The 16,113-nt window shown below is 43.5% G+C and overlaps 1 protein-coding gene across 1 annotated transcript; it reads right to left on the reverse strand.

Annotated features, from left to right (window-relative positions):
* Positions 1-1,226: 1,226 nt before the first annotated feature.
* LOC136640146 (keratin, type II cytoskeletal 6A-like) lies at positions 1,227-16,100 on the reverse strand. Its single transcript, XM_066615024.1, has 9 exons — positions 15,528-16,100; positions 10,770-10,984; positions 9,866-9,926; positions 8,890-8,985; positions 6,941-7,105; positions 5,484-5,609; positions 4,037-4,257; positions 1,659-1,693; positions 1,227-1,558 (listed from the first exon to the last, which is right to left on the reverse strand). Exons 1-9 carry the CDS (start codon positions 16,098-16,100, stop codon positions 1,227-1,229), a joined length of 1,824 nt encoding a protein of 607 aa, XP_066471121.1.
* Between the last annotated feature and the right edge of the window lie 13 nt (positions 16,101-16,113).

Below are 16,113 nucleotides of genomic sequence, written 5' to 3' on the forward strand. Positions count from 1 at the left end.
AGTTCCCTGGCAGATTCACTATGAGACAGGCCTTGGACCTGTTTTGTGAGGTAAACAGTAAAGTGTGCACAAACAAGATGCACATATCACAGCCCACAGACCATAAAATAGGTCTTGTTTCATGTTGTGTATAGAAATACTACCTCTGAGCTGTAAAAACAACCACAAGTCTTGGGTACCTTAAAGAGTAGCACATTTATTGACATGTAAGCTTTTGTAGACAAGAACTGACTTCATCACCTGCATGAACTGGACAGTGAAGTTGCAGGAGCAACTGGAGCAACATTTACCCCTTGAAGAAGGATGTGTGTCACATGAAACACACTGGGGCTATATTATTGTTTAGATCAGGAGTTTACAAAAGTATCATTTATTCTGTGCTATTTTTCTGTCATTGGAGGCCACAATTTAGTGGACCCCTTTTCATTCCTGGTGTATGTGGAGGCATCTCTGTCACAAAATGGGGCCACCCAAGTCTGAGGTGGAAACCACGTTTGTTTGGTCATAGGAAGATGTGGAAAACAATGTTATGGAACACAGGATATTCCTATGTGCTTTAACATGCGATTTTACACAACTGTAACAAAATGGAGGAAAGCTGCTCTGTAACCAACATTCCATGATAGACAAGATCTAGTGCACAACACAAGAGTGCAAGGCAAAAGCAAGATTCTGCAGCCTTCTGTGGCTGAGTGCTCTGCTGAAGAAATACAGGTTGAATGAAGGAACACACAGTCAGCACAGTCATGCCACATGGTGCAATTTTGGCTCATATCACTTCAGTCCCTGCCAGTGGGTGATCATACGTATGTTCAGGTGCTTTCCCCATCCCCAAATCCCTACATACAAAACTAGCAGGCTGGGGAGAATGCTAGGCTGGAAACACTCTTCCCTAACATGCTTGTAATGTATGTTCGTGGAGATGAACGTATTCAAGCCAGTGACTCCCATCTAGAGCCTGAAGTGATACAAAGCTACACCAGGGGACTCTTCTGGTCACAGGTTTATGTCACTCAGAGAGGGACATGAAAGAAAAAAATGATTGTGGCATCTATGTCATTTTTTCTTGTTTCACTGATGAGGAAATAGGATGCTTGTGGGGAACAGTAAGAGTGTGTGCATGTGTGCGCGCGTGCATGCATGTATGCGTGTGTGAGGTATTGGGTGTAATTGGGGGAGAATTTTTGTTTCTTGAGCAGTGAATGGTACATACTTTTTTAAAAACCTTAACTGCTTATTCTCTTGCTCGAGCTTGTGGACGATACAATTTTCACGCTTGAACCGCCCCCTCCGTAGCTGTATCCGCCACCAGTCATACTTCCAGAACCGCTGAGGCTGCTTCCGCTACTAAGCCGGCTTATTTTTCCTCCTCCAATGCTGATGTGGCTGTGTCCACCGCCGACTCCTCCACCAAGGCTTAATCCGCTTCCCCCTCCGACGCCAAATCCGCTTCCGCCTCCAACGCCAAATCCGCTTCCCCCTCCGACGCCATATCCACCAACACCTGCTCCTCCTCCTGCTCCTATGCCACTGATGGTGCTGGAACTACTGACCACAGCTGTGGAGTTGGGAAATCGTATTAGAGATCTCTGAGTGTTCCTCATACACAAAGAAGCTGCTCTCTCATTGAGGCATTACATAAGCTGGTATATACTTACAGATGTTCACTGGGGTTGGGCACTCTCCAGACATCCTAAGGGAGGGGGAAAAAACAATGCATTGAAATAAGGCCACAGCAGCTTGGTGCCCTCTTCTATTATAGCTACTGGCTTAGTAGTTGACAGCAGATGTAAATATGCTGCAATCTGTCTGTAGCTCAGCAAGCTTCATTCACTGAGTCCCATAAGGCAAGAAAACTTTGGTTCCACACCACCCCCACCCCCGCACAGATACCAAAATATGCAGGGAGCAAGCCCTCTGGAGGTTGTGCTGGCCTCCCAGTCTCTTCAGAAAGCCTCCTGTTCATGACCAAAAGCCATTTCCATTTTGCGCCTGTGACTTCCGGTCATGTCCAGGAGGTGTTCCAGGAGGCCACTGACCGCCCCCAGCCTCAGAACACCTCCCAGGCATGAGTGGAAATTGTGGGTGTGAAATGCAAGTGGCTTCCAGTTGCATCTGGGAGGTGTTCTGAGGCCAGCGAAGGCCTATGGAGTGGGCCATTTTTGGTTTCATCCTGGCGGCCCTCTGAACCACAGACTCAGCATCCTCAGATGCTGAACCTGTGGATAAGGAGGGTCCACTGTATATACAATCACCTCAAGGTTGCTTTTAAAAAAATTATTTTAGCAATATGCGCATGTGCCATCAATGATGAACTGGTGGAAAGACACAATTGAGTTACAGCAGTGTTTCTCAATGTTTGTCCTCTGCCGTACCACTTTGCATGGTCCACCAATTGGAAGTACAGGTCCAGCCTATTTACACACGGATTTTTTATACACAAATTTGACTCAACACGAATGGCCCCTGCAAATGAGAAGGAATGTGCTGATCCCTGGAGAAGGGGAAAATGCACCCCTTTAAAATCAGTTTAAAAAAACTGAATAGTCCTTTAACAATAGCCTCCTTAATGAGAGAGAGAGAGAGAGAGAGAGAGAGAGAGAGAGAGAGAGAGAGAGAGAGAGGGCAGATGGCTGACAATCCTTCAGTCCTTCTCCACATGAATAATGAGGCTCAACCTGTACCAGCAGACACAACACAATAAACACCAATAAGAGAGTTTTTCTGAGCACATGAATAGTACATTCTGGAGCTCTGCCTACTGAGCCAAGCTTCCTACTGCTGCCCGTCACTGCTTGTCACTTTGTGTTGCAGGTCTCACCGCTGGGTGGCAGGACTATGGGAGTCCCACAGGTACCACCAGACACCACCTCAAGTACCACCAGTGATACGAGTCCCACTGGTTGAGAAACACTGAACTACAGGAACTGAAAAGTGAAGCAGACGGCATGCCCAGTGTTCTCTTTCAAAAGTTCACAAAGGAACAATGGAGGATTCCTAGTGTAGCAGTTACACTTCAGAAACAAGATCAGATAATTCAGAATGAAATATTTATTCATAATTCATCCAGGGAGAAATTAAGATGAGCTTTTTGGAAGGATCTCTTAATCACTACATTTCTGAGCCTCACTGTAAAATATATTATGTAGATCAAATGCCGTAGGGTAAGTAAGGATTAGTTCAAAATAAGGAGAGCACCGTCATAGCCAAAAAACCTTGGAGGAACCTGCAAAGTCAGTTTTTTAAATACACATTTAAACAGCTTCTTTTACTGAAGAGGAGATGGATTCTCCACTTAGGGATTTTGCCACACACCACCAACTTCCTGTCCAACATTTTCAGATGCCAATGAATCCTCTCCAGAAAACCCTGTAACACTTGGTCTCCACCTTCACTGCCTTGTCATACCCAGAGGTGATAGTGGATGACTTACCAGTCTCTAGGCAGATTTGGCCAAAGCATAATCTCAGTAACCGTGGGTTGGTCTTTCACAGAGATGTGGGGTTCCAGCCACACATGCCTCCCTGTAGCACTATTTCAGAGCTCCATAGGTTCCTAACCAGCCCTGCAACATCACCTAAGGTCACATCCATGCCTGCTTTAGCACTGCACCTGTCATCCTCATGCTGGCCTTGGTCTTGGTTCTGAACAGGGCAAGCAGTTACATTCAAAATATCAACTCCACCCTCCTCCCCAGGCAGCAGAAGACCTCCCCAGCCCTGTGTTCGGGGCAAAGGTATGCGATGGCGCACCCTCCCCATCGCGGGCTGTTGCCACCCCCCTCACTTATCTGAGGCTTACAGAGCCTCGCACAACCTCCACCCATGTCAAGGAAGTTTCTCTGAGGTTCCCTGATGCTATAAACTGTGCTTCCGGAAAACCCTGTTGGGAGCCTCAGAGAGGCTTCCACAGGGTCCTAGCGACTCATGTCTGGGGCTTTTGCCCCATCAGACCTTATGACAGGTCCGCAACTGCCCCTAGGCAGCATTCTTTTGCACCTTGCTCCATATTCACTTGTCAGTATTTCCATGCCTACCTGATCTCCTCTCCCTCCAGTAGTGTCCTGTAGGTGGCAATCTCAACATCCAAGGCCAGCTTCACATTCATCAGTTCCTGGTAATCACGCAGCAGGCAAGCCAGCTTGTCCTTTGAGTTCTGCATGGCTGTCTGTAGTTCAAGCAGTTTTGCCCGAGCATCTTTGAGGGCCAGCTCCCCACGTTGCTCAGACTCTGCTATGGAAGACTGCAGGCCATTGATCTGAAGAAGAAACAAGGTCTCTTGAAACACTGCACTTTTTTCAATGCGATGGGCCACTTTTTCTATCCACACTCAAAGTTGCCTCTCCATTGACATTTAGTACATATGCCCAAGGCCCCAGCCCCGCAAGGAACAATTAACCATCATCATCTACCACTTCAAAGCTGGTACACATGCTGCAGCTTTCATTGATGATACGGTTGTTGCTTGTGGTGCCTGTGAATGCAATTTTTATCTTTTCAAGAGACACGAAATGGGGGAGGCGGCAGTACTGGTTTGTATGGAGAACAGTAATTTGGTTGTGTCAAAATGTCCTTACATTTTGTGTAGGGGAGAAAATCAAAGACATATAAAGGAGAAGTATGTGCAGAGTTCAGCTCTTTCCTTGATACCCTATGTTCCCTCCTTCTCCTCAAACCCATTCTTTTTCTTGAGGAAGCAAATGCTGCCAAAGCAAATATAAGCCCCTCTGAACAACTTGAAGGAAGGGTATGTGGCCCAGAGCTTGTAGAAGCACTGATGCAGCCTCTGCTGCAAGCTATGGGCCAGCCATGGATGAGGCAGAGATAGAGAGATACATAAAACACTTTTTAACTTACCTGCTTTGCCACTGCTTTGTTCCCAATGGGTCTACTCAGATCTGCACCAGCTCTTTGGATCCAAGAGGACGTCGATAGGATATTTGCACCACCACCGCCATTGATATCTGCACCCAGCTCACCCTCATTACATGCCTGGCTGATTCCAATTCCCACTCTGATCCTCCCTTGGAACACTGTTGACTTACCTACTCTGGCGAAGGCTCCGTTTGTGCCTGCAGTCGCCAGCTGATTGAGCTGGCAGCTCTGGTTCATGTACAATTGCAGTAGCTGCTACCCAGTGGCTAGGGCTAGCATTGATGGAACATGAGTTCCATCAGCTCAAGGTGCAGACAGGATTGGGCCATCGAAAAGATCAGGTGAAGAACTGAGTAAGGGTGTTTTGTGAACGCATGAAACTTGTCCAGGATGGACTAACCTTTAGACCAAGGATTATGCAGCACTTTACAATGGATGAAACCTTGGATTGCTAGTTATCTCAGACTGCAATCCCAAACTTACTAGAGAGTCAGCCCGACTAACCTCAATGGGACTTACGTCTGAGTAAACTTGCATAAGATTACACTGCATGTCAATAGTCCTAAGAAAATGCTAAATGAAGGGCTATATGACAAAATTGTAACTTACTGCTTTCTTCAGAATTTCAATTTCGGAGCGAAGCCTTTGAATAACTCGGTTCAAGTCTGCAATCTCGTCTTTGGTAGATTTTAAATCATCGCCGTGCCTGAAAGCCGTGGACTGGAGTTCCTCGAACTGATATCCAAAAAGCAAAGTAACAATAATTACATTTACTATAATAAGTTCTTGATATTCATTTTTAAGTAAAATAGTTAGTGCTAGTCTAGTTTTCAATTGCTTGTGCCATTTAAATAGGATAGGTGTTGCCACAATATGAATAAAGACTAAATACCTTTGCACATAGCCTGAAAACCCAGAAAGTTCTGGGTGGTTCTAAATCACTAAACTGTGATAAGATAAACTCCATTATCTTCCTATTTTTTAGGACAAGTGAAAAAGTCGATATCTAGCATTTACAGCAACAAAGGGTCAGTTCACAAGTATCACACACATATTTTGCAGTCCTCTAGTAGCAAGGGTGGGGTGGAGGCAGTCTGACCAAGGTGTCAAGTACATCCATGGTGTCAAACACACCACTGAGTATCCAGAAGACCTGCCTCCCCGGGGACCTCAAGGTGGACACCAAGTCTACCCATCAGTTTGAGTGGCCACTCAATGCCATGGGTAGATCTGGCCTCTGCCTCAATATACCCCAGTGTAGGCCAGGTCAACTGGCCACTTGAACCAAAGGATACACATGGCCTCCACCGGGGGATCTTGATGCAGAAGCCAGGCCTATCTGTGGCTTCAAACAGCCTACCCCGAGTGTCCAATTGTCTGATACCATAAGTACGCCACTGCTGTTCTCCCTTGTCCTTGAGCATGTTCTCATGTAGAGAAATGTTATATGTGAACTCAACGATCAGGGATACAGAGCCACAGTAATTCTTATCAACATTGTGGCATGGCCAGGAGCATTATTAACTCCCTTCTTAACATCTGTTGAGTGGAAGTGAGGATAATGTTCAGGCAGGAAGAACCCATATCATTGATCTCTACCAAATAGTTTCACAGTTGTGGTTCATTTTGTGTGACAACCAACCAAGTACATTTTTCTAAACATTTTAGAATGAACTGCATTGGCTAAAGAAAAAGTGACAACGATAAATGCCATCAGGTGAATGATGAATTTGAAATGATTCAGCTTGAATTCACATATCTCAAATTTTAATTGCAAAATTCAGAAAAATAATTTGGGGGGGGGGAAATCCACCCATGAAGTACGATGCTCTTTCTGAAACCCTAAAACTAGATTTATGATTTTGATGGTAAGTTATGTGCTATCTTGATTATCGTTTCACATTTCAGTGATCCTGAAATTCTGGGGGGGGGATCCTGGGGGGGTTCAATTTTGAATACTAGTGTGAATTATTGAATAATTAAAAAATGTCATAGTTTAGGGGACTGTTAGAAAAAAAAAATCAAATGTTGTCGGAACTTTGTCAAGAACTCCTACTCAATCTCACCTTGTTTTGATACCAAGCCTCTGCTTCAGCTCTGCTCCTATTGGCAATGTCATCATATTGAGCTTTGACTTCAGCAATGATGCTGTTCAAATCCAGAGCTCTGTTGTTGTCCATTTGCAGGATGACATTGGTCTCCTTGACCTGTGATTGCACTTGAGCGAGTTCCTGTGAAAATTGTAAAAGTGTCAGTTATCAAGTGAACAACTCTTTTGTACTATCCCAGTATTTAACAACTTGCAGTTTCTGACATCTACATACGTTACAAGGAATGAAAAAGAAAAAGATTTTATTAGCAGCCTGAAATCCCCTGCTTCTCTGTCAAAACAGAATAGCCATATCTCTGAATGTACAGCACATCCCCCAGGATATGTAACAGTTCTGTTCCAGAAGTCTGTCTGAAAGTTGGAACATATGTAAATTTAAATAACCAACTCTTACTGGCCCAGCGCTTTCATGCTTGTGAGAAAGCATGACAATCAGCAGACTGCCTGTGCAAAAATGCTGATGCAGCCATTCGTACCTCAAACATCTGTAACTTGGGGACCCAGAGTGCATGTTAATTTGCTTCCTTCTACATTTTTCAGTGGTTACCTATAGGGTTGCATGAATATTTCTTGAGGGTTTTTGTGCACCAAACTAATCACGCTATTTGCATCAGTCAGAGAAATCAATTTACAAACCATGACAAACTAAGGTAAAACTAATAAAAATTACCATCAATGGGCAGTCCAATTCCAACTTGCATTGGAACAGGCAGGCCAAATGGCCTGCGCTTTATCCAGCACAAGGTAGGGGCCAGATTGAGGGCAACTTGGGGTAAAGGCACTTCCCCCCCTTACTCTGTGTAATGCCCCAGCCACCCCTATGGGGCTACTTGGATGCAGGGCCCAGGAATCGGGGTTAGGATTTGGCCTGTACTGCCATGGCTGATCACACCCCCTTCTGGGCCTGATCCACCTCCCGATCCATACTACCCCACCCCCAAACCCCCTTCCTCAACTTCGATCTGTCCCCCTGCTACCCTCTTCCACCCCCTGCACAAACTCAGCCCCTCCAGGCAGAGATCTGTGCCAGGACGCAAGTGCACGATCTCGCATCAACTTAGCCAACTCAAGAGTAGTCACAAACATGCTTTACAGCATATTTGCAACACTCTTAGGCCAGTGCAGGGGGTTTGCTCTCCTGCAGAATTGCTCTCCAAATAGGTTAAGGTTCATAGTAACTCTAAGGTTGACACCAAAATTTCACACAGTGTGAAATTCGATGAGATCTTATAGGGTATGTCTCAAAAAGAAGCATCTGAGAATGTTAAAGAGGAGCCAAATATCTTTCAATAAGACAAGTTACATTTCTTAGAGGCATTCTGCTCAGCCCTAGAACTATTCTAATAGATTGGATCATATTCTGTAACTTTAATGTTGTGTGGAATTTTTAAATGGTGAACCTTTACGCCATCCTACTCTCCAATAAGTCAAAGGCACCATTTATAAGGAAAGTGGACTCCTAACTATTTGGAGGAATACTGTTCATGACTGTGAGCATCTTGGCCACTACAGAGAAGGACTCTGACCTGATATAGTATGTTTTAAATGCCTTTGTTCACAGAGCACACAGAAGCGCATTATACCCACTCTGAGGGTTTCCTGCCTCACTCATCACCAATTCATAATAATGGGAGGAATTATTTTAGCAAGTGTTAAAAACATGACTGGCTTCAAAAGGAAAGACCACTTTTAAAAAGATTTTAGCTGTTGGTGTTTTTAACAGAAGACAAGTAAGGTTACTCTAGAAAGAGGCTATCAAAAAGTCCTTGAAAATGCATAAGTATACTAGTCTGTCTGTCTGGATTTGCTTCCATGGAAAAGCAGTCATTTGTCACATAATGTATTAAGAAATTGGTTTAGGAATATATTGCTGTGCAGCTATAACAGGCAGGGAAAGATCCTTACCGCTTCAAAAAGTGCTCTTAAGAACTGAATGTGTTGTGTCAAAGAATCTGCCTTGGATCCCAGATCAATCTTGTGCATGTAGGAGCCATCTACATCCTTGGGAGGAAACAGAAGGTTACCATTCAGCATAACATAAGAAGAGCAGGTTTGCTCAGAGTTCAGAGCAGAACAATACCTTCAAGACTGCAAAACATAGTAGTGTGGTGTATATAGAGTGGAGAACAAATCTCAGCATTTAAGGCTAGAGCATCATTGGCCCTTGTGCACCTGGTTTTTGTTTGCCATGAGAACACTGGGTGGGGGGTTTTGGAAAGTAGAATGGAATTGCAGTGTGGGGGAAGAGAAGATCCTCTGCAGGATCTGGATCCAGCAGGTAGGGCTAGCTGCTCACAGCCCTTATGGAAGCTGCTATTGGGGCTATAGTTTTGTAAAAAGTCATTCAAAAAAGTTATTCAAAAATCCAATTTTAGGTAAAAAATTAAACGTCTTAACATTTGAAGTTTTGGATGTGGATTCTGAAAAACTGCTGCATTGCGTACGTGTGACATATCAATTCAGCTCTAACACTAACTGCTCTAACACTAACTGCTGCCCCAGAATAATAGCGCAAACCATACTGCTATCTGAGTTTTCACAGGTATTACTGTGACAGTGAATGTTGAGAATTTTAGACAGTCAACATTTATTTGGCAGGCTTTTCCGTGGTGACTGCTGACAATAATCACAGAAGACCTATCAAAATTCTCTGATGCTGATGATTTCCAGTTTGTTTCAGACATTCAAGTAGCATTACAGCGCAATCCTATATTGCGCTGGAACAGGCAGGCCAGGAGGATTGTGTCCTTAGTCTAGCACTACAGCCAGGTACACAAATTCAAACATTTAAGATCAGGGTATGTTTCTGGTTAAAAAAAAGAAAAAAAAGAATGAAGTCTTATTTCAGATTAAAAATGTTCTCTAACCCATCCCCACTCACCTTTTTGAGTACCACAAAATCATTCTCACAGGCTGTGCGTTTGTTAATTTCATCCTCATATCTATTGGAAAGAATATTATTATTATGAATATTATCATCAACAGAACATCTCAATGTGTAAAGTACTTTACAATTCTTATTGTCTATCTTCACAACAACTCTGTGAGTTAGGTTGGTGACTTGCCCGAGGTAGGGCCAGCCTTAGGGCAATTTGACCAAATGGGGTCCTGTGCTTGGAGAGGCCCTGCACTGGGGCCCTGCACTACAGCCAGCACCTCCCTCTGTAGCTGATGCTTCAGCATGGATTCTTCCATGTCAATGTGTTTCACAAGGATAGCGCAGTGAGCGGAGTACTGGACGATCTGCCCCTGCATCTGATTTGCTTGAAATCGCCTCCCCCCAGGAAGCAGTTGGCTGTGACGCCACTGCTGGGTGCCTTGTCACTGCTGCTCATCCTGGTGAATGGGGGGCCTGCAGGGGTGAGAGGCAACAGTAAGCCGGTGAGCAATGTTCAGGACTGCGCCCTTAATTTTTCCCCTCAGTAGAAAAAAGTCTTTTTGGTCACAATGAGCAGGCAGGGCTCCATCTTCTCATTCCTTGTCATTTTTTGTGACTTTTTGTTACCAATCTGCCACATAGTCAATTCTTTCTCTATCTGCCCCTTGCTACTATCTGGTGAAACTGACAAGACTGGGGAAAAGTCTTGTCAATGGAAATGGCTCCCTCTCCCACCCCTTCAGGACAAGTGTACCAGCTCTAGAGGAGGCAGCAAGTAAAACCTCTGATCAGGCTTTCCTAAAATTGACAAAACATGAGCTTGTCGGTTTCACCAGACAGGGAGAAGGCAGGTAGCCAGCAGGCAGGCAATGCTGAAAGTGAGATTGCACATTTCTGTCTCACATACTTGTTTTTGAAATCCTCAACGAGCTCTTGTGTGTTCTTCAGTTCTATGTCCAAGTGGTTTTTATCATTGACTAAGCTGTCAAGCTGCCTCCGGAGATTGTCAATGTAAGCCTCAAAAATTGGCTCAAGATTGTCCCTCAGAGCTGGAGAGCCCTGCTGGCACAGGAAGTCCCATTTGGTCTCCAACACTTTGTTCTGTTGCTCAAGGAATCGCACCTAGAACACAATGTAGAGAGAGAAGAAGTATGGATAACCAATCACTTGAAGAGAAAGCCAAGCAATTCAAACATGCAGGTGCTCCCGTCATAGGGGAAAAAATGGGGACACATGCCAGTTTGAAAGTGGCCTCAACTGCATTATGGAGTGGGACAGTCCCATGAGAAAACTACTACAACAAATATACTACTACTACTACTACAGATATAATTACATATTTGGATGGGCTCTCAAAAGGCCAAGTTGGTCAGAAGGAGATTTTCCAAAAATTAAAAATTCGGACAGACTAACTAAAACATTTGTTAAAATTTTGACTTCTTTCACAAAAGAAATGTGTCTTTCTTTTAAAAAAGCTAAAAAGTCATTGATTTTTCTTTAAAGGAAACAAATGTTAACATTTAATTTACACACAGCGACATCTGTTACTGGAGATTGTGGTGGAATGACTTTGGAGAACATAAATTCACATTCGTTCCAACCTAACAGAACAAGAGCAGCATTTTTTTTTGTCTTAGGTTCATTTTGCCTCTGTTGCCTCTCTCCTCCTGCTTCCAAGCCAGGCAACATTTCACACCCCTGGGTTAATTACTGGGGCAGAAAGGGGAGGTAAAGAATGGCAAGAAGACTCTTGGTTTTTTTTTTTGTTCGCTTCTTTGTTTGTTTCTTTTGTCAAGGAGGCTCTGGTCCCTAATTTTTCATTTGGCTCTGCTTTAATGATCTAGGCAAGAGCTGAGCTCTACCTGAAACCTGTACTATACTGCCTATACTACAAAGCTTATTTAGTTTAAATGTGGCTAATTATTTGGCAAGGAACTCTGGGAAATGGAGTACTTTGAACTCTGGGAAATTGTTGGACCAGATCCACTAATAAAGAATTCTCAGTGCTCTTCAAAACCACAAACCCCAGTGTCCCTCTATTTATTATTTTTTTTTTAAATGACTTATGTTCTGCCTTTCTATTGAATGATATAAAATACTGCCTCTATAACATATTTAAAAAATGAAATCAAAGATAAAATCACTGGTGTTGGGGGGGGGCAAAATGCTAAGTTTCCTCAAGTACCTGGCTGCAAAAGGTTTTGCAGCCCTGACTGGCTCTGAAAGGGAGGGGCCGCTTTACACCAGCAGCCAGGTACCTGAAGAAACGTAGCATTTTGCCCCCCCCCCCTTTGGGAATTCCAGTGGGTAAAATAATTAAGAACAACAGCAATAACAAAAATACCTTGACTATTTTAAGGTCTGCTTGTATTTTTGTTGAACAAATGTGTGTATGAATATTTCTTACAGCACAATCCTATTGTCAGCTCAGAAGTAAGTCCTATTCAGCTGAATGGGACTTATCCTAATGTAAATGTGTTTAAGTTTACAGCCCTAGTTAGTGAGGATCTTTCTTATAAAATGAGGGCTGCTTTCCTTTGTATTCTAATCATAGAACCACTGCAGTGGGTGTATGTAGGCCTCAGCTTTTTATGCTGTGGGAACTGAATGCATATTCTCACTCCGCCAAGGACTCTCTGGGTGGCCCTAGGCAAGGCATGATTATGTATCTCACAGCTTCAGGTCCTTTACCTGTAAAACAAGAATTATAGTAATAATGAACTTAGCCTAGAGGGATGTTGTAAGAATTAATGAGCTAATGATTTTTAAACTTGGCACAAAAGTGTAGTACGGTTGCCAGCTGAATCTCAGTGTGGGGTTCTGGAACCCTTGCTTGCTCAAAGGCAAGGAGAAGGTCTTCTCCAATTAGCTGAAGCTCTGGAGGACTTTGAATGGAGAGACAGGAAAGGCGGACCCCTGAATGTGTGTTGATGGAGGAAGATGATTCCGCCAGAAGGTGTTGGGCATAACAATACCTGTCTAAAGAAACACCTGATGTGGGCAAAAGTTTTATCTACACCTGACTAGGAGTCATTTCAGATGTGAAAGTCTGTGAAGGAACAAGATGTGCAAGTTCTGCACGTTGCATGTTCTTCCACAATAATGTCATTTTTGAAACGCACCTTTGTGGCACGTCTGTTTGGAGAACAAAGGAAATGGTCCTGAAAGGTATATACTAGAATCCTGCTAAGGCAACCTGATTTCCCTTGACATCTCCATCTTCCATCCATTTATTTCCATCTCCAGAAGTGTCCATACACACACACACACACACACACACACACACACACACACACACACCTGCTTGTTGCCTATCTCCTCTACTCCTTAGAGCAGCCCTAATGTTACGCTTTCACAATTTCATTAAATTTGAACCAAACATCTCAATTGAAGTTGAACCAAACATCTCAAACATGTTGAAATTTACATTTGAACACTCAAGTGTTGAAACCAAACTATCCTGGCAATCAGAGGTGGCTCAACACCATGGTATGGACACTCCTGCCTTACAGCACAATGCCTTTTTCAGGTTGCGCCTTCATTAGGACAACTAGTTAGTGGAATTCTTTTATCATTTCTTCACCTAGTAGGTTTGATTTTCATTATACTGAAAATCAGTTCCTCCCTCGTTAGTTAATCCTTGTTCATTCACATTTTGAAACTGAAAAGTGAAAACATTTTGACTGGCTGAAGCAGGGCGACCCCTAGCTCATCCTGCACCTTTATGCACATTAGAAAAAAAGCACCCTTTCCTCCCCACTGAAAGTGACATTCTGCCAGCCTCCTCCTCCTTCGTTCCATTCAGATGTCAGAATGGCATCCCCTTAGAGGTGGCACCCTTGTGCAGTGCACAACCTATACAATTGTGTACGGCAGCCCTGGGTTGAAGTTATATTGGATTGCATTGTTTGAGGAACAAGTTAGCAGTTTGGAAAGCAATTACAAAAACACCCCAGAGAGGAATGCTTTGAATGACTGTATGTGAAACCGATAAGGTAAATATAGTTTTATGAGACAAGATATTACATTTGCATTAAGACAACTGGAATGTGTTCCTTAGCAGAACATTGGCACATTTTATAGTTACACAAGCAATGTGCATAAAAAAAAATCCTATGAGGAGAAACTAAAAGAGCTATTTGCTGACAACTGAGCTATACTTCAGACCAAACCTTCCATGGACTACCCTGCTTCAGACTGCAGCTTGAGTGGTAGCAATGGAAAAGCATGTCTGAATATTCCCCATGCTTAAAACAAAAACTCACTACCCACAAATAATTACAATATTATCCCTTTGAAGTTCCATAAAGGCAAAAAAAGGCAGGCTATAAATACAACAGAAATAACTGAATCCTTTCTCCCTGGTACACTTATTGTCTATGTGCAAGGAGTTTTTTAACCAACAAATAAAGTAGGGTTTGACATAGTATCAGCCTTGTATTTTACCTGGAGAACCTGCTCAGCCCTTGTGAAACTCTACTGTTTAGCATACATTTTCATCTGAAGTCCTTAAGGGCTACCTTCAGATACATCCCAACGATGCTGGCAATAGAAACCCTGTGCCAAGCCACTCACTCTGGGACAGAATGACTATTCAGGAGTTACATGGTGCGCAGCTTAAAGGTCCATTCTTACAAGAAGTAAATATGACTGGAGTTCTGGTTCTAAACTTTGCCTGCAACACTAATTCAATGTAGTGTTACATTTTGTTTCAAAGGAACTGCCTTACTGATGGTCAATCCGACAATCAATCCATCTCACCTTCATCAATGCCAATCACGCCTCTCAAAGAGAGATCTTTCCTAATAGAGATGTTGTGTATTGAACAGTGACCCACAGGCTTGCACATGCGCTTTACCATTAAGCCTCTCCTCATCCTTGCTATGCTGGTACATGAATACATATGCTTTGTCCTAAGCATTCAAGAGCTAGCAAGCCTTCATTTCAAGACCTGAAAATTCTGTGGCCAATAGTTTGGCCTACAAACTCCATAATCTATTGTACTTGCACTTCGACATGATGTATTCTTAGAATATGGCACACAATGTCCTTGAAACTAAAGCACCCACAGGCATGTATGCCATCTTCAGTAGCCTACAGATCATAATCTAAATTATTTTTGGCCTTGGGGCACACCTTCCCTGTCAATTCAATATGGTGAGATATTGTTTATATGTTTTTACATATTTGTAAGTGAGCAGAGCCACAGAAAGAAAAAAGAACCAACCAATCATTTCCTCCAATTCATTCTTCCAAAGTAGGATCTGATAGCTTCCATGACAAGGGCTTGTCCAACCTTCTTTGCATAATCTCCCAAAGAAGGCCATTCCACAACCTCCTTGAAAGCAGCTTATTCTATTGTTGAACTACCATTACTGTTAGGAAGACATTCTTCCCAGTCATTCACTTTACCTTCCATACTTTTAAAGTCCATACTCTAGTCATTGCCCTAGAATTATAACCTGCAGAAGGCCTGAAAGTTATTGCTTAGGGCTTAACGACTCTATCGCCTTTATGAATTCAGAAGCTTTCAATAGATTGAAAAAGGACAACTCTGACTACTTCTACTGAAAGCAAAAGCCTGTTCTGAAATATCAGGCAAACATTATTTCCTCCTTGTTTTTTCCTTCTGAAACACAACTTGTCTCTTCCCCCCCATCTTTACCTTGTCAATGAAACTGGCGAATTTGTTGTTGAGGGTCTTGATCTGTTCTCTCTCTTGTACCCGAACCCTCTGGATTTCAGGATCAATTTCCATGTTTAGAGGAGCGAGTAGATTCTTGTTAACAACAACATTGTGAATACGTCCTGGTGGTGGACACGGACCACCATATCCACCACCACCAAAGCCTCCCATGTGAGAGCCCAGGCCAACAACACTACCAAAGCCTGCGCCACCTCCAAAGCCTGCACCACCTCCAAAGCCAGTGCCTCCACCAAACCCTCCAAAACCTCCACTAACAGCACTGTAGCACTGACCACCACCTAAGCCTCTTCCACCAAAACCTGCTCCAAAGTGGCTTCCTCCACCACCATAAGAGACTAGGCCCGTGGATATCCGCTTGCTTCCACCAAGACTGTAGAGACTTCTGCTGCCAAAGCCACCACAGAACGCTCCCCCTCCTCCAATTGGAACAACGGAAGCTGAGCTGCTGCCTATTCTGAAGCCACTGCCAGAAACAGAGTGGCCCCTTCTTCCACTGGTTGTAAATGACCTGGAGCTGAATTGCCGGCTCATTGTGGCTTTTTGG

Source organism: Tiliqua scincoides, chromosome 2 (genome assembly GCF_035046505.1).
Source record: "Tiliqua scincoides isolate rTilSci1 chromosome 2, rTilSci1.hap2, whole genome shotgun sequence".
Classification (NCBI taxonomy): domain Eukaryota; kingdom Metazoa; phylum Chordata; class Lepidosauria; order Squamata; family Scincidae; genus Tiliqua; species Tiliqua scincoides.